Raw genomic sequence first — 12,627 nt, forward strand, 5'->3', positions numbered from 1 at the left:
TGTTTTTTTTCGGAATGGTACGCATTGTTTTCAAGCGCTGTATCGTGCAATATCAATCCCGCAAATGGGGTTAGGTGGAACACAAGTGGGAGAGGAAATAAGAAGACCCCTGAAATTAATTATTTGGTGTGTTCAGATCCCGCTCGGATAAAAACTAAGCCCGCCGCTGTTGAGAAAATGCACCAGGGCAGTTCAAGTATTTCATCACAGACAGAAGAACGTATAGTAAATCTTTCTTTCCATTAAGTAGCTATCATTTCGATGTATCAAGGTTAAATGGAGGAGGTCGTTTGGAGAAATAAATAAATAAATAAGGACAGGAGAGAAGACACATGTTACTGTATGTGCTTGTTTCTGAGCTTTGTCACTGGCTGCTCTCACTTTGACAAGCTCATTTTTGTCAATAAATCAGATAAGTCAGGATTTGGGAAACTGGAGATGACAAGTTCTAGACCCACAAGCATTCGGTTCCTGCTTTTTTTGGACTGCATTTTCTTCCCAGACTTATCAGTTTTTTTTCCAGGCAGTGGTGTACAAAAGTTGGTGGCGATGGGGCATTGCCACCTCCCCACTGAATTCACAGCACACCACTCACATGGTTCAAGATGGCGGCGCGTGCACACGCAGCGGCCACTCTCTGTCCCGTTCGGTGTTTTGTGAGTGTTTACTGAGTGTTTGTCTGGCAGTTTTGTGTGTATTCGTCTCGTGTGATACGTCGTGCTACTAGTGCGGCGGGCATGTTCTGCTCAACATCGGCGGAAGTGGGTTTTATGGCGTTCTGGACTTTGGTGTGGAGAGATTTGCTGCTGGTGTTAGCGCTCGGACTGCTTCGTTATGGAGCGACGCCGGACTGGCCTGCTCTTCCTCCCCCGGTTGGACTGCGTCCTGAGCTCGGACTGCTCCGTCCTGGAGCATTGTTGGGATGCGTCGGCAGCGGGTCTGCGAGGCAGCGGAAGAGGGGCCAGCGCGGAGACGTCGGGCCAGGCTTGCGGCCAACCCAGCTCGCCCATCCGTGCCTTCCATTCTCCTGGCGTACGTTCGTTCGCGGGACGACAAGATGGGTTGCGTTCGCCTGATAGGATCCACGAACCGGACAGTGCGTGCCTGCTGTGTGCTCGTGTTCACAGTGGCCTGGTTGACTGTCATCTTACCGGACTCTGCTGTGCATCGGGAGCGGCTAGCGTGCTATCACGCTTATTGTTCATTGATGTTGACTTCTTATGTTATTTTTCCTGTGTTGTTTACTTGTATGTGCGTTGTGAACTCTGTCTTGTCACCCTGGGATAGTGAGAAACGTAATTTCGATCTCTTTGTGTGTCTTGACATGCGGAGGAATTGACAATAAAGGAGACTTTGACTTTGACTTTGACTTTTGACATCCCATGAAAAACAATTCAATGGCACCAATGATGTTTCTTAGTGTAGCAGTTTTTCCCTATTTATTTATTTATTTATAACTGTACAGTTGTGGGTTGCCAATTGTAGTTTATTTTTGGCAATTTCAGTCAGATTTGGTTGTCTCATTCTGTATGTCAGGTCTTAGTATTGAGCAGGAAGGGATGATTATCATTGATCAAGAAAGTTCTTTCAAGTTCCCTTCCCTAGTCCTCTCCAAAGGTGAACCAATTCTATTCTGGCAGGATTTAGGGTGTCTGAGAAAGGATTGGCGAGGCCGAAGGAGGAAGGCCGCCCGCCCGCCAGCCCGACTGAGGGCCTTCTCACATGGGACGGTGGTCCAGCTGGATGAGAGCTTTCCATGGCGCTTGTCCAGTTACATTGATGAATTGCCGCCCCTAAATCTCCCCTGACCATCTGCAGGCTCTAATGTTGGCCACTGGGGGTCCATCAGGAGGAGGTGGATGAACTACAAAGATTATTCCGAGTTGAACTTGTTTATCTTTCGCGACGACCACTGACTGAGGAGTTGAGCTTGAATTTGGTTCTAGAAAAAAAAAAATGTCCTGGGGTGAATGTAAGACACAAAGCTCACTTCCTGGCAGTGCGGCAGTTCTCCGCACTCACAAACACACACACACTCAGGATGCACTCGGAACAGCAGGAGGGAAAAGGGAAGGAAGCAAAGATTGGATATGGGAGGGGAAAAGTGCAGTATTGTGTTACTAATTGATTTTCCGAGTGCATTTCAAAGAAGGTTTGTTTTGCTATAACGCAAGCGGGAGGCTGTTGATAAGCTAATGATAAAAGACATATAAAATGGAAAAAGCTTTCAGCAGGCAGATGGCTGTTGGTCATGACAGATAGAGGGGATGTGATGAGAGGATTGCCACTTAAGCACGCACGCACACACAAACACACACACGCACACACCAAGGAGAGAGTTCAATTAATTCCGACTAATTCAGGAAAGATGTGTGACTCCTGCTCCTAATAATTAACCCAGCCCATCAGCGGTGCAATCAACAGCTCTCATCGCTACACTCCACACATACCTATTAAGTTAGCTTGCCGACGGCTGTGGCAAACATTACCGAGAAAGTGTGCGAAGCTTTCGGAATAAATGAACAGCAGTTTGATACATTGGTTAATGGATGCTCTCATTATCCCCCCCCCCCCGCCACAAAATCCAGTTTCAAATTTTACAGACGGATATTATTTGACGTCATAATTAATGTAGCGCTCTCCGAACCAAATATCCATTCATATTCATTAACATGATTCTATGAAGTTTCCCCATAATTATATGGAAAAACCTGTTTGCGTCAATAGTCTAGACATGTGGATTAGTTCGTGTTTAAAACTCAGTGGCTTGAATTTAAATTACAAATCAGCAACTGCAGGGGGGGGGGACACAAAGCTAACAATGATTTTCTTACTGTTGATCCAACGTGATTTCCCTCTCTTTGGGGTAATCTATCCATTTGACTCCTAGTAGGCTTTTAATGGGCGTCATGCCATCTTAATGGAACCAAACTAACCCTCATTTGCCTTTTAGTACCCACGTAGAAGACGTGGGGAGCAAATTGGAGACAAGGTAAAGATGCCGTGAGACATGTTGAACGGTTCAAATGTGATTTCAGATCGCTGCGGGAACAGCGAAAGAGGACGGCTGAAAATAAAGCAAGATCACGGTGAACTGTTGTCAAAAGGAGATGAAGAAAATGTTCTCTACATCTGAAATTGGACGCTTCTCGCTTTTTTTCCCCCCAAAGAGACTCATCCGGCCCAAGTAACGGCATTCCGTCAGCCTAATTTCAAACGTGCATTTCATATATCATTAGTTACTCAAGGGAGGGGGGAGGGGGGGTTCATCCCAGGTTAAAAAAGAGCCTCTTGGCTACGCGTATGTTCTCAGTAATTAGGAAAGGTGCCAAAGTTTGGATTTAATATGGCCCGGGGTGACTGCGCAAAAGCTTGTTAGGGAAGTCTTTAGTCCGAACCCTGAGGAGCATGTCAAGCATGGCTGTGTCAAAGGGCTCATCAGTCATTAGCGGAGGGCTCGGCGCCGCAGCGAGGTCTACGTTAGGCACAAAAGAGGGGCTACTACATCATCTGGCCTCAGCCTCAGATGGCAAATCATTCAAACGTATGTCCTCGGAGGAAGAGTTCAAGAGCGTCCACCAGTTGAACTGGACCTCAGAGCAGGAAACGATCGCCGCGAAGCCAAACTATCAGCGCGGAGATCCTCCGACGACAGCGTTTCAGAATTTAGAGTGCGTGGGGGTGAAATTGGGTCGTCAGAAAAAAAAACTTGTATCAGTGTAAGCCCACTTGAAAAATACCCCAGCTCTGCAGTAACAGCTGGAAAAGTGCAATTGTTTCTCCAACGGTTGTCGTCTGTTTAAATTTGCGCCCTCTTGTGGACACATCTTGAAGGATTTTGCGATTCAGTTTATCGTCATTAAGCTAGTGTCTTTTTTGAAGAGTTTGTCGCTAAAAGATGGTCGTCTTAACTAGCGACAATTTTGGAATGTTCGACTTTATTGGTTCAAAAGCAAAAGCTGATGCAAAGAGTGGAAGAGATTCCAAAATCCTCCCAAAAATGAAGCCTAGGCCATAAATAAACACAAGCTTGACAATATGCAAAGCCAATCACGCATAGTTTAACACAGATACCCTCAGAGCGCTAATGACAAGAAAGACACCTTTGCCGCATGTCTAAAAAGACCTCCCTCCATGTTTGCTTAAGTCATGGTAATTATAAGGAGGACAATGTGAAAATGGCAACATTGTAACAGCATGCCGCACACGGCCGTTGTCCCGTTTTTTTTTTTTTTTTGTGTGCATCCCACCAGCTGCGGATGGCTGTGAGTATTTAATTGGATAGGAGGCACACTGAGCTGAGATGAGAAGCTTAGTGGCCAGGGTTAGCGACTCGCACTCAAAAGATGTTCAACTTAATTCCCGCAGCGACCTGGCTAGTCATCATTCTAAGCTATCTTTTGGTCCTAATAAGTTCATTAGCTCAGCATTGGGTCAAAAGACCACAATGTAATTTCTTTGGGCGGCATATTAACAATTGCACTTAATGATGGCTTAATGACATCTGGTGAGGTTCTGCTGCAACAGCAGAGTCATGCATTGATTTTAAAGGGGCAATAGGATATTTGTATATTTACAATATTTCAATCTGTGTGGGAAAACATCAAATGTAAAATGACAGATTGGGCAAAATTGGGAGGTTCCATTACGGTTTCTAAAAATAGATCTTTGGTTGGCAAAAATATGAAGGCTCTATTTTGGGAGGTACTGCAGAATCCTGGTTTGTAGAGAGGGACATTTTTCTTCTGCTTTGTTTATTTTCCGTTGAAGGATCTCTGTTACTTTACGTCGGGATGCATCTGTAGTCCTCAGCTGCAGTGCAATTCCAGCAAGGTGCAAGCTAACCAACCAAACTTATCGAAGCTATATACGGCCTTTATTGCAAAAGCACAAAAATAATATGAATGTATCAAAGAAGCAACGGAGCTGCAGTCCAAAGCGTAGACGATTCATCTTTAGTGGTAACTAAAGTCAGTGGGGCGAGACGCTGTCTGCCAATTCCACGTGTGGGACTGTAAATAAGACAAATGTTCCTTCCCATTGTACTTCATCTTTTTGACTTTGTCTGCGTGCGGACTTGATGGCAGTCAGAGGAGAAATGAGGGAAATATGTACAGAAAATGGCATGAGTGTGTTTCCTCGTTCATGGCTCGGAATTTGATTAGCAGCCTATTGCCTGTGAGAGAAGGATTTCAGGAAGTATTTATATTTATAGATCAAGATATAGTGTTATTTGGATGGATGGATGGATGGATGGATGGATGGATGGATGGATGGATGGATGGATGGATGGATGGATGGATGGATGGATGGATGGATGGATGGATGGATGGATGGTCACATTCTGATTGTTTGAAAAAGTTTTATTCATATTAAGTTAAGATTAATATAATATACTAAATTAAATATACTTTTATTATCAAACTTTGATTAATAATAAAACTAAATTAATATTAATATAATATAAAATTAAAAATAATATTAATATAAAATTTGAACCCAAGATATTTCACAACTTTTGCCTTGTGTGGAGTTTGCATGTTTTCCCTCCCCAGCCTTGCATTGATTTTCTGTCAGGCTTCCTCCAACATTCCCCAAACATTCTATCTTCATTGAAAGCTCTTAACTTGTACATCATTGTGAATTAGAGCGCAAATAATCGTTTCTTTGGTTGTTTTTGCTATTGATTAGTGACCAGCCCCTTGGGTACCCTGGTTAGGGTCTGCGGGATGCAGTATAGAAAATAAACGGATGTTTACGGTAAATACAATCGGATTCCTCGACTACACTTTAATGACGGTAACGACGTTGGAGATATAGAATAACGCCGGTTTATTGGCCACCATAGGAAAGACTAAAACATTAATGCTTCTGTGTATTGTACTGCTGTCAAAGACATTTCCTACACCCCCCTAATTTGTTCCAACCTCCTTGGCATCCGCCATTGGAGTGGTCATCAATGGGGTGATACTCGCGCCTATAAAATGATGATGGTGAGATTAAGTTGTCACATCTCTTTCTCTCAATCACTGGCTCACACTTGCTTCGTTGCCGGTCGCTGAATAGAGACACATTAAGCTTTTAGTGCATGTTTTACTTTTGGCTGTAAAATTCTATGCCGTGCTTTTAGTGTTTTGAATGGCAGCAGTTTTCAAGGCGCTGCACAAAACGCTTATGAAACTGTTGATGAAAGACCTGTCAGAGTGATTGCTCTGGCTTTGAATCGTGCGAGACACCAAGGTGCTATTTGAAATGAACGGAGATAGAAGAACATATTACATTCTTGTATATTCATTTGGACTATCATATAAGCTGTGACGAACACCATACTGCACACAAGTTTATTTCCAGAAACATTTGCGTGCAGCATCACCGCGAAATGCCGCTTCACCATGTTTACTTTGAACTCTGCTGCGCTGATTGACCCAAATCCGCAGAGCCCTCCTGGGTTTATATTCAATTAGCATGTATTCATGACCCAAATCATTTAGTGATTTATAGACCAGTGGCGGAATCTTAAAATCGATTCTACAACTGACTAAATACCAGTGTAAAGTCATTAGAACAAAAGTAATTTGTTCCGACCTCTTTTTTTCAGCTCGGTTAATTGAAGACTCCAAATTGTTCACAGATGTGAGTTTATTCTCATTATGATGATGATGATCATTGTCGTTGTTATTATTGTTATTTTTCCATTATTATTATTATCATTACGCTCATTATATTCCCTGAAGATAAATTCAACTGTCATTCTGCGGTATATTTGTGTTGCACAAGATCACACACTTACGCGCATGTAAAGGATGCGAGCTGGATGAGATCTTGCTTAATTGCATCTCTCACACAACTGGTTGCCATGGTTCTTGGCTGGCAACCAGTCCAAGATGCACTCCAGCTCCAGCTCACCTGTGACCCTAATGAAGCTAAGCACGCTTTGAACACAGATGCACAGATTTGTAAATATTCATTCATATTGAGCCCTCAGCTAAAACCAACAAAATGTTTTGGGGAATTACATAAACCCTCAATTCATTTTGAATCGGGATTAAACAACATGAACTGCTGGTGATCTCAATGGTCAATGCAAAAAAATTAAATGAACAAGTCCTTCTCAATTGCATGCAACATGTCATATTTTCTTTTTTTAGGCTTGCTCTTATGCACATTCCTTTTTTTTAAAAATTAATTAGGCAGTCGGAGGAGTTGCCGTGCTACATGTCACGCGCATGCAAACTAGCACACGCTGGTGTCCGGCAACATCAAATCAAACGGTGCTCAAAAAAGAACACTCATTTATTTAGGTTGAAAAAAAACAAAACATAACAAATACTGGCACTGAATCGAATTTTGCGTTCATTAATTCATATTTTGTGAAGTCGTTATGTCAATTGACAACATATCAACTTGGCGTAATTGGCAATTAAATGTATTTAGCCAAACATCAAATAGAGTGTAAGGAACGGGAATGTGATTGCTTCACACTCAGTTTGTGGTTGAAATGATGAGGCACTGATGAATTAACATATAACGACTTCATTCCAACTGATTGGGATGCCTGTAACGCTGCCCTAAAATGTTTTTCACTCGACAAATAATCTTTGCATTAATGTGTGTATGGCGAAAAACCACCCTGCAGTCTCCAAGCAGACAAGTTGCTTCAATTACTACGTCGAAAGAATATGAAGATGAAAGGGATGCTTTCTTGTTTAAATTCTAAAAGAGCGGCGATGGCAGAATGTGTCGACAACATGGAAATTTTCGCAATGTTTTGGAGGCGGTAAACAACAATTTGCTCATCCTTTTGTCAGTCGGCTACCCCCAATGGCTCCTCGGTGTAATGAGAAAGTGACATGATAAAGAATGCAGCTCTGGAAAAAAAAAGTCGAGAGCTCTGCAAACACTTTTGTTTTATGCCAACAAGTCGTACAACAGTAAAGTTATATTTGGCCGAGCAATAATACGCTCTATGTTTGTGAAAAGAGATTTTATAAAAGAACATGAGCAATGAATTTGTAGTTTTCTCTGTATGTGGTACATTTCATGTTTTGAAATCACTGCAAGCAGACTTAAATGTACGTAACAGGCGCCGCAGGTTTCTTCTTTGTACCTCAGCTAGGATATAAAATTAAAACGACAATCATGCTGTTAAAGCCTTGCTTTCAAATTGGATATTTTTATCATCATAATCCAAAGATTAATAACAAACTCACTTGATTTCAACTTTTGCGCCACTGACTTCATTATGTTTATGATTCAAGGTTTTCCGCATTGGTTCATTAAAATAAAAATTGAGTGGCTCCTTTCTTAATGATGTTATCATTTTTATATTCAAATAGCAAATTTGATTCCATGTATGCAAAGGTGGCAGAACATGGTGGCGATTAACATGATATTAAAATGTACAACTTTAAAGACAAAGTTGTAATTGTTTTGGATCTTTCATTTGAAAGTAAACTTCAACTAGAAATGCCGATAAACACCTCGAAGTAGAAGAATTTTTCTCTATCTGCCAAATTGCTGCTTGTTGTTATGCAAACACACAGTACTCTCATCTCAAATTTCTGCTCTTAAGTCAAAGCAGATTAATTTGAATAAGCATTTAGGGGCAAATTGGAGAGCTACCAGTTGCCCATCCCAGCTTTTAATTATTACTATGCATTAGGCAATTGTAAATTATAATTTTATTCCTCACAAATTTCCATGATTTGTCTTTTACCCCTGCGAAAAGGGAATCTCACTATTCAAGTGTTGTAATACTGTTGAAATACTCACACAGCCGAATAAACGATGACACCCAGACAAGATCACCACTTCAGTTCTTTTTGTGATATTTGTATGCCGTGAGATTTTTGTAATGTAAAACGAGGCTCCTCGACTGGCTCCAAGGTTGGCAACAGTAAATGGAGCGCGATATAGAGCAGTAGATTGGGAGTGAACACATTGCAGAACGCAGCCAAGGTCTCAACAAGGATGCGTTTGTCAGTCCGCACATCTAGTAAAGGGTCAGTCGCAATCATTCCGGGTTTGTGATGAAGTCATCCGTCGGCATGTTGCAGCTAATGCAGATGAAGTCATTGAGGGCGACTAGTGTTCTTGTTGGTGAGACAAACCCCGCAGCTTCGAGTGACTCATTTGCCTCATTGTCTGAGTGCATGTGAAAATAAGTGGTGACAATAGAAGAGAAGGACAGGTCTAAGTAGAGCAGATTTAAGTTCTACCTGAGGCATTACTTTAAAAGGCTTACCTTGAAAAGTCTTGCGGAATAAAATAAAACACACATTTGAGGCAAACGGAGTTTTACAGGTTATTTGGTGCAATTTTATAACTACAGAAGGTAAAAAATAAATAATTATAATTGGCCACTGACTCATCCAGGGCGCACCCCAACACTCGCTCCAAATCAGCTCGGGTGGGTATCGGCTTACTCGTGACCCTAGCAAGGTTAAGCACCACCCAAAATCAATGGATGGATGGTTAAAACATCAACACCTCACGGGACGCACGTATGGGCTTTGCATACAACTACGACATTTATCAACCTGATTCTGAAGAACAATATCGAAGGAATAATTACCCGTGGATTTCTTACAGGCCCCCAATCAATTACTGTGCGAGCTCAGAAATGATAAATAATGAGCTAAACTGGCAGCGTAACACATCCCTGTGAGCAAATCCAATATTTCACCTTGGGGAGAATGAAGGAAAACAGCTGAATCAAAAATGGCTGGGTTAATGACTCCCCTGTTACATCTTAATCAACAAAGTACGCTGTAGAATTTGCTTTGTTTCAAATGGCGGGGCTGGAAATCGCCAGGCAATTATCGTACATTTGGCTGCCATTGACATATTGAAACTTCTGCTTTGATGATTATCATCACGGGAGATGACATGACACCTTTGTACACTTTGATTTTTCATTCAGAAATGAATAATAAATCCCCGCTGTACCTAAATAAGGATTCAATGAAAATTTGCTCCATATAGAAGTCCAATTAAAAAATATAAGTAAATAATTGCTTGACAAGAGTTTGACTGATTCAATGCAAATTTTGAATATTTCAAGTTAAAGACAACCGAATGGAATTTACAAATCAACTCGATAAAAAAAACAAAAGTTGAAGCCGCTGAAACATTCAATGTTTAAGATTTGGGTTATACGCCAAATTGCACAACTTCAAGGGACGATGGACTCTGCATCTTCCCTTTCATTCCCCTAATTCCCAAATAATCAATGCCCACATTCCTATAGCTCTTCCAATCATCTTTCTTCTTTCATTTTACCATGTAAACATTCAATGCGAGACCAAGTGATGCACCGCTGATTCCAAGCTAAGGGGATTATGCAAAAAGCGTGCCTTTGTGGTACATCCCTACAAAGCGGGAAACAAGCAAGGAGAAAATATGCTGTCTTTAGTGTTTCGAGATTGCTTTTGGCGAAAAACAACAGGGGCATAAAACGAAAAGAACATCATCTGCTGATGTTTTGACAGAGGAGGATGAAAGTGAACCACTGGATGTGTGCAACGGTAGCTTGTGGGCCTGCACTGGGCACACAGCGGTCAACCTATAGAACAGCAATGTCAACACATGCGGCAAGATCTACATTGATTAGTGGCACCGCCACGATAATAACCGCTAAATTAAATCATTAACTCTATGGCGCCTGTTGAGCCCAAGCTGTTTAATTAGTAAAGAGGAAATCAAACTGAAAATAGAATCAATGCAATGTGGGCTTGCTCTCTTGTTTACCTCACGTCCCACATGACACAGCAGCAAACAATAAAATGGCTGACCTCACAGAACCCTTTAAGCCCACACTTTGGTCCGATAGGAATTGCATGAAAATTCAAAAGGAGCCAATCAGAAGCGTGGCTGGAACCACTAGCTCGGTAACTGTAACAAACGTACAGTGCTGAATTAATGAGAAAAATAAAACCCGACACTAACCCTTAACCCTCAAACATTATGCGATTAACATCTAATTAAGTGATGCATTTGCATACCACTAGAGGGAGCCCTTGCACCACAAAATATGCGTAGGATACTCTATAAATATGTTAAATATTCCTATCAGGGGTTAGTGAGCATCCAAGGCCAGTTACCTGAGGAGATGGAGGCCAAGCGGAATGCATCCTGGTGTCTGCCGGGTGCGACAGGTTCATATGGGGATGAGTCGTCCATATCTCCGTCTGAAAGGACAGAATGAAACTTTTAAGCACTTCATTGAAGCCACTTATAATCCTTTACAAATCTTCATAGAAGGACATTTCTCTTTGATTTCACACAGATTCAGCAAGTCTGAACAAAAGGTTATTGCATGAAATATATACGTTACTGTTGAATACTACATTATATAAATTCACGGTCATATGACTTTCTTTTGGACCTTGTGGTTTAATGTTGGTGTGCAACATAAGTGGCAGCACATCTTTGCTTAGAAAATAAATTCAAAGAATCTAATTAGCACAGCGAAGAGCCTCCTGTGTCGTATGTGTGGTTCTTAATCCCCGCATTTACATTCACAACCATTCGGTGTGCGTGAGTACCTGTCACCCACCAGCGAGCAATAGTTTTGCATTGGAATACTGATAGAACTATTAAAGCAGTGCAAATTAACCAACAAATGCTTGTGTGTATAGTCACAAAACCAAGCTGAGGGCGAACCTGCTGTCTATCCGTCACTCAAGAGGCGCCCTGGTTAGCTTAGGGGCTAGCCGACTGCTAGCGTCTGTCTTTGCGACACCTAAAAAAATTTAATTATCGATTTGTTGAGTCACATCTTATGCCAGTCGCCCAAATTAATCAAAACAATCATACTGGGATTAATCACTTATTAATATAATGATATAATTATTATAACTAGTTGCAACTGTGTTGGTTTTAATTTTCCAAAGACATAGTGAGTTTGAAAATAGCTAGCTCAATGTAATTTGATAACTTTCTGTTCTGTAGTTTTGCGTTTGGAGACTAAAAGCTATGCTGCCTGCACAATCAGAGAAGCAATCAGTTGATACAAAACATTTGAAAATTATTTTTCAGCATTTTACTTTTGTGGTGTCTCCTGTGAAAATACCTAATCAACAAATCAGTCAACAGAATCGAAGGCATCAACCATGTGTTGCTATTTTCACAAAAAAACGGGTTATAAAATCCGAATCCAACCATTAGTAAAGCCTGATGAAAGGCAAATGAAAAGACTGGCGACGGGTTTCCAGAGGGGAAAGAAAACAAATCTTTGGCATGTGTACATCTGTAAAGTTATTGCTTTATGTGAGGCTCTCTGCCCCCTTTCCATCAATATTGACAATCATAACAAGATAGAGAAGCTCTCATGGAGCCAGTGGCAGCTGAGCACAGTGTGCCAACACGAAGCGTGCACGCGTGTGTGCGCGTGAGCGTAAAGGGGAAGAAATGGAACTGAAAATGTAATCCCCTAATCCTCAAAGTTTGGAGTCTATGCACTTTTCTTGTTTTTTGCCTTTTTTGTTTGTAGCTGTTGATCAAATTATACATCTGAGCGTGTTTGGAAGCTTTCTGCCTTGCTGCCTGCCTGCCAGCCTGCTTGTGGAAAACATGGCGACAGCCCACAGTGTGTTTAATTACACTTGCATTCTCAAGTTGTGCTAC

General features: G+C 41.6%; 2 protein-coding genes across 2 annotated transcripts in view; one reads left to right on the forward strand and one right to left on the reverse strand.

Moving 5' to 3' along the window:
* ela3l (elastase 3 like) overlaps positions 1-12,627 on the forward strand; it is an 83,149-nt gene that overhangs the window by 44,600 nt on the left and 25,922 nt on the right. The gene's annotated exons all lie outside the window — the stretch shown is intronic.
* LOC125965863 (GDNF family receptor alpha-2) overlaps positions 1-12,627 on the reverse strand; it is a 45,075-nt gene that overhangs the window by 23,473 nt on the left and 8,975 nt on the right. The window contains exon 3 of the mRNA XM_049716726.1: positions 11,103-11,189. Coding sequence (XP_049572683.1) covers positions 11,103-11,189 — 87 coding nt within the window. The remainder of the gene's footprint in view (positions 1-11,102; positions 11,190-12,627) is intronic.

This window comes from Syngnathus scovelli, chromosome 3 (genome assembly GCF_024217435.2).
Source record: "Syngnathus scovelli strain Florida chromosome 3, RoL_Ssco_1.2, whole genome shotgun sequence".
NCBI classification, from domain to species: domain Eukaryota; kingdom Metazoa; phylum Chordata; class Actinopteri; order Syngnathiformes; family Syngnathidae; genus Syngnathus; species Syngnathus scovelli.